Source organism: Ambystoma mexicanum, chromosome 10, assembly GCF_040938575.1.
Source record: "Ambystoma mexicanum isolate Mex_15411 chromosome 10, UKY_AmexF1_1, whole genome shotgun sequence".
Lineage (NCBI taxonomy): Eukaryota > Metazoa > Chordata > Amphibia > Caudata > Ambystomatidae > Ambystoma > Ambystoma mexicanum.
This window is the reverse complement of record NC_090932.1, coordinates 1,265,499,053-1,265,511,832: the sequence shown is the minus strand read 5'-3', so window position 1 is coordinate 1,265,511,832 and position 12,780 is coordinate 1,265,499,053. Positions and strand designations below refer to the sequence as shown.

The 12,780-nt window shown below is 45.2% G+C and overlaps 1 protein-coding gene across 3 annotated transcripts in view; it reads right to left on the bottom strand.

The window, feature by feature from the left end:
- SLC8B1 (solute carrier family 8 member B1) overlaps window positions 1–12,780 on the bottom strand; it is a 348,368-nt gene that overhangs the window by 245,348 nt on the left and 90,240 nt on the right. For all 3 annotated transcript variants that reach the window (XM_069619233.1, XM_069619235.1, XM_069619234.1), the window contains exons 2-3: window positions 11,535–11,910; window positions 6,722–6,874 (exon numbers count right to left, since the gene is read on the bottom strand). In XM_069619233.1, the coding sequence (XP_069475334.1) occupies window positions 6,722–6,874; window positions 11,535–11,717 (336 nt within the window). In that variant the 5' untranslated portion in view covers window positions 11,718–11,910. The remainder of the gene's footprint in view (window positions 1–6,721; window positions 6,875–11,534; window positions 11,911–12,780) is intronic.

Here is a 12,780-nt window from a genome sequence, read left to right as displayed (position 1 = left end):
GAACCAGAGAACACACCTGTGAATGTGATCATTCATTACATGCTGGACGAAGTGGTGGAAGGGAACTGGTCATGGATTTTTGTTTTTAAATTTTAAATATCAAAGACCATTTTTTTTTACAGAATGTTACTGGTGCCAAATGCTAAACACAAAATGTTGCAAGATTAGGTGTGTATGAGGAGAGGAATAATTGATATTTATAACAAACAGAAAACAAAGCAACCACAGAAACTCTTATGTTGCTACCAGGGAGCAAGATTTACAATTGCAAGCGACGTCAAGCCTTAAAAAGAGCTTGAATGTTGTTCATGTTAGTTGTAAGTTTAATGCTAGAAAAGATCAGAGATTCAGTGTCCGGTGCACGTAAATTCGTGCCCATTTCGTCAGTGGGTGGTACTTCCCCGAGTTGGGTGGGACTTCCCACAGGGTCCCACAAATTGCACCAACTGCCCAGGATCTACCCACTTTAGAACACACCCAGTTTCCTTTGCTTCCAATGTATGGAAGCACGTCTAAAAGGAATGCCTGAGCCTAAGGAGAATCCTTATTTTATTTATTTTTTAACATAGGAGTTTCAGTGGTTGCTTTGTTTTCTGTTTGTTATAAATATGTTTCTAATGCAGTGGCAGTGGAAATCCCAGGATGCAGGTTCATTTTTATCCCCTAAAGAGTCACTCCCAATGGAGCAAGGAAAGAAAACCCTTCCACAAAGCACAAAGGGTATATTGTGGGATATTTTTTCCCATGCCAATGCGCCTCACTGCACCCCTTTGCCAATGGGGGAAGAATCAGCCAAAAATGGATGCGCTAACCCCTGTGCGCACCAAATCTGCAAAACTGTGCATGGTTCATAAATCACAAAAGGCTGCACACCCCTGCCACACACAGTCAAAGTTGGTGTAAAAACAGAACTCACTGCAGAAGAATGCCAGTGGGTGCTGTTACATGTCACATGAAGCAAGGCCACAGAAGAGGGCTGCAAACCGAAAATGCCCTTTATAATGAAGCTTCCCAATCAATTGCAACCTTCAAGTGCTGTTTTGGCGCTAAATTCAGTCATTTTCCAAGTGAACCATTGAAAGGAAAAGTGTGCCGACACCACAGATCATCCAGTGCAGTCAAAGGAAACTGGGCCTCACTGACTGACAGCAGGTAAGAAATGTATTTTATGAAACAGTCAAACAACAGTTTGTTTTCAGTTACACAGCAAAAATGCAGATAAAAGTGGCAACATATCAATTTCAGCTGTGCAGAGAAGACTCCAAACATAAGCTGAATACTTACTTCCAGATTGCAGATAATATCCAGCACTCAGACAGAATAATGCTGAGTTGAATGTGTGTGTGCTGCATAAGAAAATTAGATGTAAAAACCCAGTTTAAATGTGTTTCTTTTCCCTGAAGAAATTGCAAAATGTGCCTATTTAACAGCATGTTTGTGAAGGGCTTAATTCTGTAAATGTCCAAATCCCTTCTAAACTGTGCTTATTTTTGTATGTTTAAATGAAAGACCTTAAAGTGAATTTTAAAGTAACCCAGTTTGGAGTTAAGTAAATACTTAATTCTGACTTGACAGTGCCCAGCCTTGGAAAAATGACACTTCAGTTGCCACTCCCTTGCTACAGGAAGCCTTAATGGATGCTGGAGGCTCCCGCATATTGACAACAAAGAGCTCATCAGACTTTCGTCTCTGGCTGAGCCAAGTACAATGGCAGGCTGCCTACTGATCTCTACAGGGGAGCTTCCCTCTCAAGACAAGAGGACACACCTCCTTGATCAAAGGGATGGGCAGCTGTTGCCTGTTGAAAGGAAAGTTACAAAGAACAAAAAACTGCCCAGAGCTTTTGGCGTTTAAATACTTATTTGTGATTAAGTTTGACACTCTTTAACTGTGCAACCTGAAGGAGGACAAGTCTAAAAATTGGTAGATGTTAATCGAATTTTAGGCCCTTGCTTTGAAGACATTAATGAACCCTATACCACCTAAGGAACCAAAGTTACAGGAAAACCCTAATTGCAGCAAAACTATTAATGCTGCAAGTCTGAGATTATATACCCATGCTCTAGTGATAATCGCCCAGATATGTACTGAATTAGAAATCGTTAATCCAAACTGTTATGATTAAAAAATGATAAAATTCCACAGAATGACAAAGGCGGCACTCACAGAGATGGGAATTGAATGTGAAAATAACCCATCAAATATGTAATGTTTGTGTGTGATTTTATTAGGGGACATAATTTTAGAAATGTACATTTGTGCAAAAGTAAATTGTGGTCAAAATTAATGTGGGAGTTCCTAAATCCCATCATAAAGATGACAGCTCTTTCTGACTGCCAACCAGGACAAGGCAAGTGCCTTTGGCCACTCACAGCCGTGGGGTTGTGGTTTGAAATTCTGCCCATACCATAAACTTTGTGATGTCACATGGTAGGATAAATATAGGAACTTCACCACACATAGGACACACTGCTTCCTGACCACATCCTGATTTCCGGCAGCGCTTTGTTCCTGACTTCTTCACCTTGTTCCTGACTTCTGCATCTTGTCCCGATTCCAGACTTCTTTGCAAAAACCAAGGCCCAGCATTTGCTGAACTCTTTTTAGCTAGGCCCAAATTCAATCATCCCAAACTTAAGGGAATTAAATTCTGATCCAGTCTGGCTTGCTACCATCATGCTTGCCTGCTGAAACTCGCCATCGCGCTAATCTACTGTGTCCAGTGACCAGAAGGGCCAATCCAGAACAGTATATTTGACCCGTTTGCAAGAATCGCATAGTGCAATTTTAACGCGAATTTCCATTTTTGAAGTTTCCCACGTGTCTTTTTTTCATTCAAAGTATTTCCACACTCCCATCCCGATCTGAAGTGTGTACTGTTGCTTATCTTGTACCTCATGTTTGTTAGGACCGGTTTAGTGATGCTCTCATAAGAATTTCTATCAATTTAAGCATTTTTGCTCACGTTGCATTGTGTCACAAAGTCATTTTTACCTGTCATTATAAAAGTGTCAATTCCCCAAAACGGTTTTCTCTCTTGTTTGGGGAGGGAAGATTGCATTCAAACTCTAGACATGGTCTTTCATTCCTGAATACCTGCTGCTTACTTACATCTGTGTAGGATTTCCCATTTGTGCCTTAAGAACTTTGCAGGGGGAAATATTAACCTAAACACTATCTTTTCACAAACCAAAACTGTCCTTTTTCCTGTGTTTTCTATTCTGCATCACTATAAGTGAATTCAATTGCTTTACTTATTTTCTGAATTGTATTGTCACCACTTGGTGATTGTATGTATATATATATATATATATATATATATATATATATATATATATATATATATATATATATATAAATTAAATGGATGTGTGATTTGATTATTAAATAAATATTTTCTTTTACCAACTAGCCTGATTCCTGGTCCAGTGTGGCCTGGAGGGTATTTTGAGACGGGTGTGATATGAGTGGTATATCATTCAGAATATTGAACCTACAGACATAATAAATAAGTATTTCATTGCGCACTACATGCTAGGCGAGACCCGGGTGTCTGCCTGATTGAAATCCTTAACAGTATTATTCAATTTGGAACACTGTATCAACGAGTTTAGTTCATGAACCAAATTCATGCATTTTGGGCGTTGTGATGTTGGTTTACTTCAATTAAACAAATCAGTCTTAAGCATCTAATACCGTGGTTTGTAAAATGAAAGCCAGGACTACAAAAGTGGCCCCCAAACCCCATCCAAGATATTAACACACGAACCGCCAATGAGTGCTAGTCCTCTGAGAAAACCTATCAGTCATCCATGCCCTGTTGATATCCTCTTAAATAAACTCAATATGGCCAGCAAATGTAAACTGCAAAGCACACAATTAAGAACGGAAAATAAAACATGCAGAAATTAGTGCAAGGGATAAGTCAAGTTGAGGACTAGAGGTTAGAGTCGAAAGTAGTATTAGGTTATGGCCAGAACATTTGCATTTATTAAATTTTTTGAGCACTTAATGCCTAAGTGCTGAACAGAGTAGAAACGGTACAATAAAAAAGACTGTGAGCAAGAAGAAAACAAACAGATTGACGCGAGAGGAGATGAGCTTTGAGGTGGGACTTAAAAAGGGGGAAAGATATGGAAGATGGCAAGAGAGGGAGAGAGTTCCAGTTTTGAGGACAAGCCACACAAATGAGCAGAAATGGGATGGCGCACCTAGGCAATGGAGGACAGTGAACAGAAAAAGGGATTGGGAGACGAGAGATCCGGCAGGGGAATAGAAAGAGATTAAGGAAGACCGATAAGGTGGAGCTTTGCCATGGAGTCACCTGAAGGCAATAAAAAGGCAGATAAAGCATAAACGAGTTTCAAAAGAAAGCCAGTATATAGCCGAAGTAATAGAGTTGTGGGGGTAAAGAGTGCAGAGTACCCGAATAGATGAATGGTAGATTGAACGAAGAGTAGCTAGTTGAGATGCCGGAAGGCCAACAAGAAGAGAGGAGCAGAAGAACATTCTAGAGAAAACTAGAGATGAAGAGAGTTTGGTAGAGGAGAATGTAAGAAACCGGCAAGCTTTACCGATCTTCAACAGTTGATCGCGGGGGAAAAATGAGAAATAGGAGAGACGAGTGGGAAAGGAGAGGGAATAATTGTAAATAACACCAAGACTTTGGCCTGACGGAGACGTGGAGAGGATTGAAAGGGGAATAATAGTGGAGGGGTAATAGTAAGAGCAGGGAAGAATAGAACTTCAGTTTACGTGGGATTAAAGTGGACATACTGAGAGGACATCCATAACTGAACAGCAAGAAGACAGGAAGTCAAGGAAGCGTGTATAGTCAGTGAAGAAATGGAAGGAAAGAGAGATTTGAGAGTCATCTGCACAGAGGTGATACGAAAATCCCAAAGATGAAATGATAAGAGCAGAGAGGAGAAGAATAGAGGCAATAAGGAGAGGGCCAAGGACCGAGCCTTGGGGGACACATGTGAAAGAGGCAGAATGGCAGAAGAGTGGCCAGCCCAGGAGTCAGAGGAAGTGTGTCCAGAGAGGCAAGAATGAAACAAGTTGAAAATAGAGTCTCCAAAGGCCAGTTTAGCGAAAGAAGAACAGTGTGCTTGACCATGTCAAACGCAGCTGAGAGATCAAGTACAAGAAGAGAGGAATGTTTAGAGTGGCGAGAGATGAGAAATAAATTAGTGACCGATAAGAGCGCTTTCGGTGGAGTGGCGTGACCTAAATCCAGACTGGAAAGGAGATAGGAGATACTGCAGGTTGATAAAAGACGACTTGGGAATAAACTAAGCGCTCAAGAAGATTTGTGATAAAGGAGAGAAGAGAAATTAGGCAGTAATTAGAAGGCAGGGAAGGATCAAGTGTAGGTTTTTTCAGGATTGGTAGGAGTAGAGTAAAAGGTTAGGGAATGAAATACAGTTAGGGTCAGGGTAAAAGATATGCAACGATTATTTCAGGGTCAGGACCCTGCAATGGTTAAGCTATGGTCGTTGGTAGGGGGAAGGGTGAGGTTTAAAAGGTAGCATAAAAATACTTTTTTTTAGAAAAATAAGCAACGTTGCAAAAAACAAAGGGGAATTGAAAATTATTATATTTTTTAATATAAAACATGCGAGCAATTATCAATGAAATGCATATAGCAAAATCTGGACTTCGCATATTTTCATTGTAAACAATTAAATGTAATGTAAATAAACGTTGCATGCAAGCACAGTATCAAGTTGCAGCATATACGTTTCTAGACATTGGCCTGTATTGGTTTGGGGCAGGGGTGTTGCTAGGTCTGGAAAAGATCAGGGGCTAAGCTAATGTAGGGACTGGCGGGACTCGGGGCTAGCTATAGCCTTTTGGCTGTAGCCCCTGAGCTTCTATCCGGGGCTACAACCAAAAGACCCGGGGCTATAGCCCCCTCAGTCCCCCCCCCTAGCAACGCCTCTGGTTTGGAGTGGGAAGGGGAGGGGGCAAGGGCGAATTGAAGGGATTAAATACAAATGATTGAACCAAATAGCCACTATTACGACATGCAAACGGTTCCAATATGAAAATTGCCAATAGCAAAAAAGCAGATGCCAAAAGCAATGATGACAAGTATGTAAACTAAAAACAGTTTGCAAGTGGACAACTGGAATTCCCTCCCAGGCAGAATCAGGCCATCGTGCAACCTTCAAATAACAAAAATGGTAGAATGGGATTTCACCACACCCCCTCCCCCAAAGAGCAGCTGCATTCCACGACATATTGACGAAGTTCTCGCCACGAATAACGGTTAAAAAAACGCAGGTTTTTCACAATCATATATTTTGCAATCCGGAAACCAACAAGAGTTGAGTACCAGACATTTCCCTTTCAACTTCTTTGATTTTAAAATGAGAAGGACAGAGAGCAGGGCGCAGCCCCCTGCATCCAGTAAAAATACATGTGCACCCCCATACATACTGACTTTAAACAGTGTACTTGTGGGCCACACCTGGGGCCGCGCAGAGGAAGATTAATGAAGAAAGCAGTCTCAACATGTCCCCATCGCAGGCCGGCAAAGTTTGAACACCCCCCTTGCTGCCCCCCACGTTGCCTATAATAACTCCTACGCTAGGCCCTGCTGCGCATCACACTGCCGGCGCCTGGGCTGCACGCGGGCCTGGTCCAACAGTAAGGACCCAAGAGGAAGCAAACATAAGCAGAGAGCGTAAGGAAGGCTTCCTAGCGCCAGACTTACATATAAGGTTATGGCCAAAGGCAGCAGCGAAGGGGTGAAGGCGCAGAAGGCGGCGTTCAGGTAGTCGAGAAAGCCGTCGTCGTCCTGGCAGTCCGGGGTATTGCTGACGAAGGCGCACCATTCCGAGGAATTCCGCTCCCTGACCGTCCGGCACTGCGGGAGAGAGTGGACATGAACACACAGAGTAAGGGCACAGCCTGGCTTTCGCTTTCCGGGACTGATCAAGGACTTGTAAACGTACATAGTGTACGGGGACATCCCATGCGACAAGGGATGGGCGGCGCTACCCCATTTTCTCGTATTATATCATTATCATACACCAAGAATATTATTATATATCTGGGCTCAGTGGAGAGTAAAGAGTCGCATGTGTGTACACCGACACTTCCCAGTGGTGCATGGGTCCCACATGTATGAATACATCATATATACTGCCATAGGCTACCAGTTGTGCGGGGCGAGTCAATATCGGTCCTCCAGCAGGCCAGGCTGCACCCATTCATTATCAGGACATCGCCAAGTCAACAAATAACGGGGATTGGGGGGCATTGGGGTGGTCAATCTAAATGCTCCCATGTATGGCTAGGAGGGAGGTGGGTGGGGGCCACGGATCACCTCAGGGGAACGCAGGAGCACAATATGTGTACAGGCGCCAAGTAACTGTAAGGCGCGAAAATCATCATCACTGTACAAGATCAGAGAGAGGAAAGAAGGACGTAGAGAGGGGAGAGCAAGCGCGTACACATAGGCAAACAAAGCGAGGGAGAGCAAGCGTGTAAAATAAGGCAGGTGAGAGGGCAAGCGTGTAAAATAAGGCAGGAAGAGTAAGTGCAAACAATAAAGCGAGGGAGAGCAGGTGAGCGAGGGAGCGCAAGCGTGTAAAATATGACAGGTGAGAGCAAGTGTGTAAAATAAGGCAGGTGAGAGGGCAAGCGTGTAAAATAAGGCAGGAAGAGTAAGTGCAAACAATAAAGCGAGGGAGAGCAGGTGAGCGAGGGAGCGCAAGCGTGTAAAATAAGGCAGGTGAGAACAAGCGTGTAAAATAAGGCAGGAAGAGTAAGTGCAAACAATAGAGCAAGGGAGAGCAGGTGAGCAAGGGAGAGCATGTGTGTAAAATATGACAGGTGAGAGCAAGTGTGTAAAATAAGGCAGGTGAGAGCAAACGTGTAAAATAGGGCAGGTGAGAGGGCAAGCGTGTAAAATAAGGCAGGTGAGAGGGCAAGCGTGTAAAATAAGGCAGGAAGAGTAAGTGCAAACAATAAAGCGAGGGAGAGCAGGTGAGCAAGCGTGTAAAATAAGGCAGGTGAGAACAAGCGTGTAAAATACGGCAGGAAGAGTAAGTGCAAACAATAGAGCAAGGGAGAGCAGGTGAGCAAGGGAGAGCATGTGTGTAAAATATGACAGGTGAGAGCAAGTGTGTAAAATAAGGCAGGTGAGAGCAAACGTGTAAAATAGGGCAGGTGAGAGGGCAAGCGTGTAAAATAAGGCAGGTGAGAGGGCAAGCGTGTAAAATAGGGCAGGTGGGAGCAAGTGTGTAAAATAGGGCAGGTGAGAGATTGCAAGCATGTATAATGAGGCAGGTGAGAGCAAGTGTGTAAAATAGGGCAGGTGAGAGCACACGTGTAAAATAAGGCAGGTGAGAGAGCAAGCGTGTAAAATAAGGCAGGTGAGAGAGCAAGCGGGTAAAATAAGGCAGAAGAGAATAAGTGCAAACAATAGAGCAAGGGAGAGCAGGTGAGCAAGGGAGAGCATGTGTGTAAAATATATGGCAGGTGAGAGCAAGTGTGTAAAATAAGGCAGGTGAGAGCAAACGTGTAAAATAGGGCAGGTGAGAGGGCAAGCGTGTAAAATAAGGCAGGTGAGAGGGCAAGCGTGTAAAATCGAGCAGGTGAGAGCAAGCGCGTAAAATAAGGCAGAAGAGAATAAGTGCAAACAATAGAGCAAGGGAGAGCAGGTGAGCGAGGGAGAGCAGGTGTGTAAAATATATGGCAAGTGAGAGCACGTGTGTAAAATAAGGCAGTTGAGAAAGCAAGTGTGTAAAATAAGGCAGGCGAGAGCAAGCGTGTAAAATAGGGCAGGTGAGAGATTGCAAGCATGTAAAATAAGGCAGGTGAGAGAGCAAGTGTGTAACATAAGGCAGGAGAGAATAAGTGCAAACAATAGAGCAAGGGAGAGCAGGTGAGGGAGAGCAGGTGAGCGAGGGAGAGCAGGTGTGTAAAATATATAGCAAGTGAGAGAGCACGTGTGTAAAATAAGGCAGGTGAGAGAGATTGCAAGCATGTATAATGAGGTAGGTGAGAGAAAAAGCGTGTAAAATAAGGCAGGTGAGAGAGCAAGTGTGTAAACCAAGGGAGGTGAGAGCAAGCGTATAAAATAAGGCAGGTGAGAGAGCAAGCATGTAAAATAAGGCAGGTGAGAGAGTGTCACGACTTGGGTTTCCACACGGCGCCGTCTGGGCATGCCTGTCAACACCTGGAAGCTGCCCTGGCGTCTCCTGCAGCACCATGCAATCCATGGTGGCCATCGGAATTAGATTTCCAGCAACCCTGGCAACCGCGGTCACGTGATACACACGTAACGTGCTTCTGTGTTTTGTTACACTGAAGGCATATTTAAATCCTTCCCTCCTGTGAAACGGATGCTCCTTAACGAATTCATTAGTTCCTGAGTGTTGTATCCTGATTGCTTGCTGTTTCTGTTTACCCAACCTGGTTTGTTATTGCCTTTTGGACATCCGACATGTGATTCCCTCTGCTCCCCCCCACTGGTTACCGAATCTTTGGCTCCCATAATCTCGTCCTGTCTCTTGCTTAGCCCTCTTGTTCTGACGAATCTGGACCTCCGAATCTTCGTCTCTCGTGTCAACGCCTGTTCTATCTGGCGCTGGACACACTTATTTCCAGTTCCTCTTATGCTGTTGTGTTTACTGCATTCCCCATTTGCTTCCAACTCTTTTCCTTCCCCATGGAACTCTTCCCTGCCTCACTCATGGTCTTCCTTATCCACAAGGATGCTATGCTGCACTACAACAAAGAACACTACCCTGGATACATTGGTGACTACTGGGACGCTCTCCTGATTCACCGCTTGTCACTTGGATTGGATTGTGTGTTTATTTTGGGACGCTCTGTTGTTTATCCACAAGACTGGTTTTGGGACTGCCATTTAGCTTGAACCCTCGTGCCGTTCGGGTTAGGTGGTTCTGCACAGACTCCTATGGATTTGGGACTTCACCTCCACAGTCCTCACCACCCTATGGACATCAAGTAGGTTACTAGCTGTCTTCCTGACAGAGCAGGTAAGAGTGGGTAATTGTGGGGTGGTTATTGCTGAGATCCAGCTGATCTGGCTGCTAACTGAACTGTCGTATTGTTCTTTGTCTCTTTTAGCTTTGTTGTTGCTGCTCCTGCCTTTTCACTCAAGCCCCTGGCCTGTCAGAAGATATAAAATCCTGCAGGCCGCGCTCTTGGGGGGAAAAGTCTATTATACATCGGGTTTGGGACTTTCTATGAGTGAAGAACCACCTGGATAGGGTGGTACATCTGTATCGCTGAAGAGTGTGACAGTGAGCAAGCGTGTAAAATAAGACAAGTGAGTGCAAGCGTGTAAAATAAGGCGGGTGAGAGCAAGCACGTAAAATAGGGCAGGTGAGAGCAATCAAGTGGGTAAAAATAAGGCAGTGGGAGGGATACGGAAGGCAGGAGGAGATGGCGAGGGGGGGCCGGCCGTGAGGAGTGAGAAGAGAAAGGGGGCACAGAAAAAAAGGGAGAGGATAGAGTGTGGGAGGAGAGAGAGAAACAAAAACGAATATTTGAGGTCAATCTGAATTTGGGACCAGGGTGTGCGAGGAGCAGAAAACAGAACCCCCGAAAAAGGATAGTGGGTGAGAGGAAGGCTGTACTAAGAAAGAAACCACGCATACGTGCTGATCTTCACCCCCAGAGATACGGAGGGAGACGGATAGTATATGCTGAGAGAGTAGGAGGTTTACTGGGTGAAACAAGAGATGGAGGAGCAGCACACCGGCAAAAGACAAGCAGAAAGTAAAGGTGTTGGGCAAGAGGGTGTTTGAGAAGGCACAGAATTCCCATATCACTTCAGGAAACTGTAGTGCGTCAGTGTCAGAAGAAGCCATAGAGAGCGAGTGTGACTGATGAGAGACAGGAACGTTGTACGGCTATTGCAGCAAGGGTGGAAAGTGACCATCATTCACGTTAATGGAATTTGGGGGGGGGGCTGTAGGGGGAGTTTGAATTAAATCACAAGGTGTGTGCGCGTATCAAGACTGAGGAGTCATGCAAGGCACTGTGACTCGTAGGGACCTCAGAAAATTGGGAGAGTTTACATGTGTGAGTAGGAGCCAATAACTTCAGGAGATGTTGAGGGGCAGGGGAATATGTGTGTGTGGGGAGGGTGTTGAGGAGCGAAGCAAGGCACTGCGACACCCACCACTTCAGACACCCACCACTTCAGCAGAGGATAATAGAGAGAGTTAAGAGAGTGTGTAATCAAAGACTGCCCCCTATCACCAGGGGAAACTAGGGAGAAGAGACTTATGAAGAGGAAAAAAAGGCCAACCACCGCCTCAGTACACAGGAAGCGTGGATGGGCGAGTGAGAGGAACAAAGGCGTAAGAGGATAGCGAAAGGGCACAAGATAGGAGAGGCACGAGGCACAGAGCCCCACCACTCACCTATGAGATGGCGGGTATGTGGTTGGAGAAGAGCAACACAAGTTATTGACGCAAAGAGCAAAATTATGCAAAACCCGAGCCAAAACAGACCCAAAATTGACATCCAGGCGGTTAACTTACGTCATCGGAGCTTCCTCCAGCTTGAGAGATGCTGGGGCATGGTGTCACATGGGTGCCCACAGTACGATTGTTGCCGCCCGCGGTGATCAGGGGCACCGGTGGAAGTGTTGTAAATGCACCGCTGCCACAGGAGGGGAGCCATGCTGCTACCAGCAGCTGGAGCAGGCAGGTGGTTAGAGGCATCTCGTCTGGTGGCTTCTGCGGTGCTCATCAGGCCCTTCTTGCTGTGCCCATCACTGGCCAGCCCAGCTCCCGATGCCACCCCGGCAGTGTGCGACCTGCCGGATGCTTACACGCTTCCTCTGCGGCCTCGCGCTCACCCTTGTCTTCTCCAGAGACATGGGACGTCCTCACACTTCACCAGGCAGCCGAGCAACTGCGAGGAGAGAAAGGGGAAGTGAAAGCCCAGACTGAGAAAACATGCAGCAACTGACTCGAAGGATAACATCACACAGCCAAAGCGAACACGAAAAGTACAAATAACCACAGACTACGCAGCAAGCAAAAGAAATACACTTCTATGATCACGAGTGGACACTTACCATACAGTCAACAGAGAAACCCAGTACACCAGAAGCTCATCAGGTGGAGCACTCAGAGGAAGCCAGCTAACTTCACTTACCAACAACTCGGCCCACAGCCTGCTGCAGAGCTTTCTGACTGAAACCACACCACAGGCCCCCACGTTTATACTTCCCCCCCCCCTGCATTATATCTTCTGTAGTCCCCTGTAGACCAATCTTTGTACCATGGGGGGAGGAGCTGGCCGGACGATGGCTCTGCTCACGGATATAATCCAACAAGAGGACCTTCAAAGTTCCCACTTCCTGTTGCCTCGCCATCGTTTGGATGCAGTCATAGCTAGTATCTCCAGCAGGACATGTGCTCTATCTAGCAGCAATCACCCGCAACGAGTACAGCACACTACTACTGCTTAAACTGGAGTGAATCTCAACATGCGTTTAAAAAGCGTTCCGATTCTGGATATAAAACGCACTGAAATGTATATTATTACTAAATAGACCTACACCAAATTTACTGAAAGTTAGCACACACACACACACCCCACAGATTTTAAACGTATAACGTATCATTGGAATATAGCAACAAACTCTAAATATGCAAATTTGCCTCCAAAATGAGCACTCAAACTGACTAATGTTGCAAGCCATGTGATGCATTTTAGATGACCCTTTGCCATTCTGAAGAAAATGTAAAAGACAGGATTGAGGCCAGGAATCCCGAC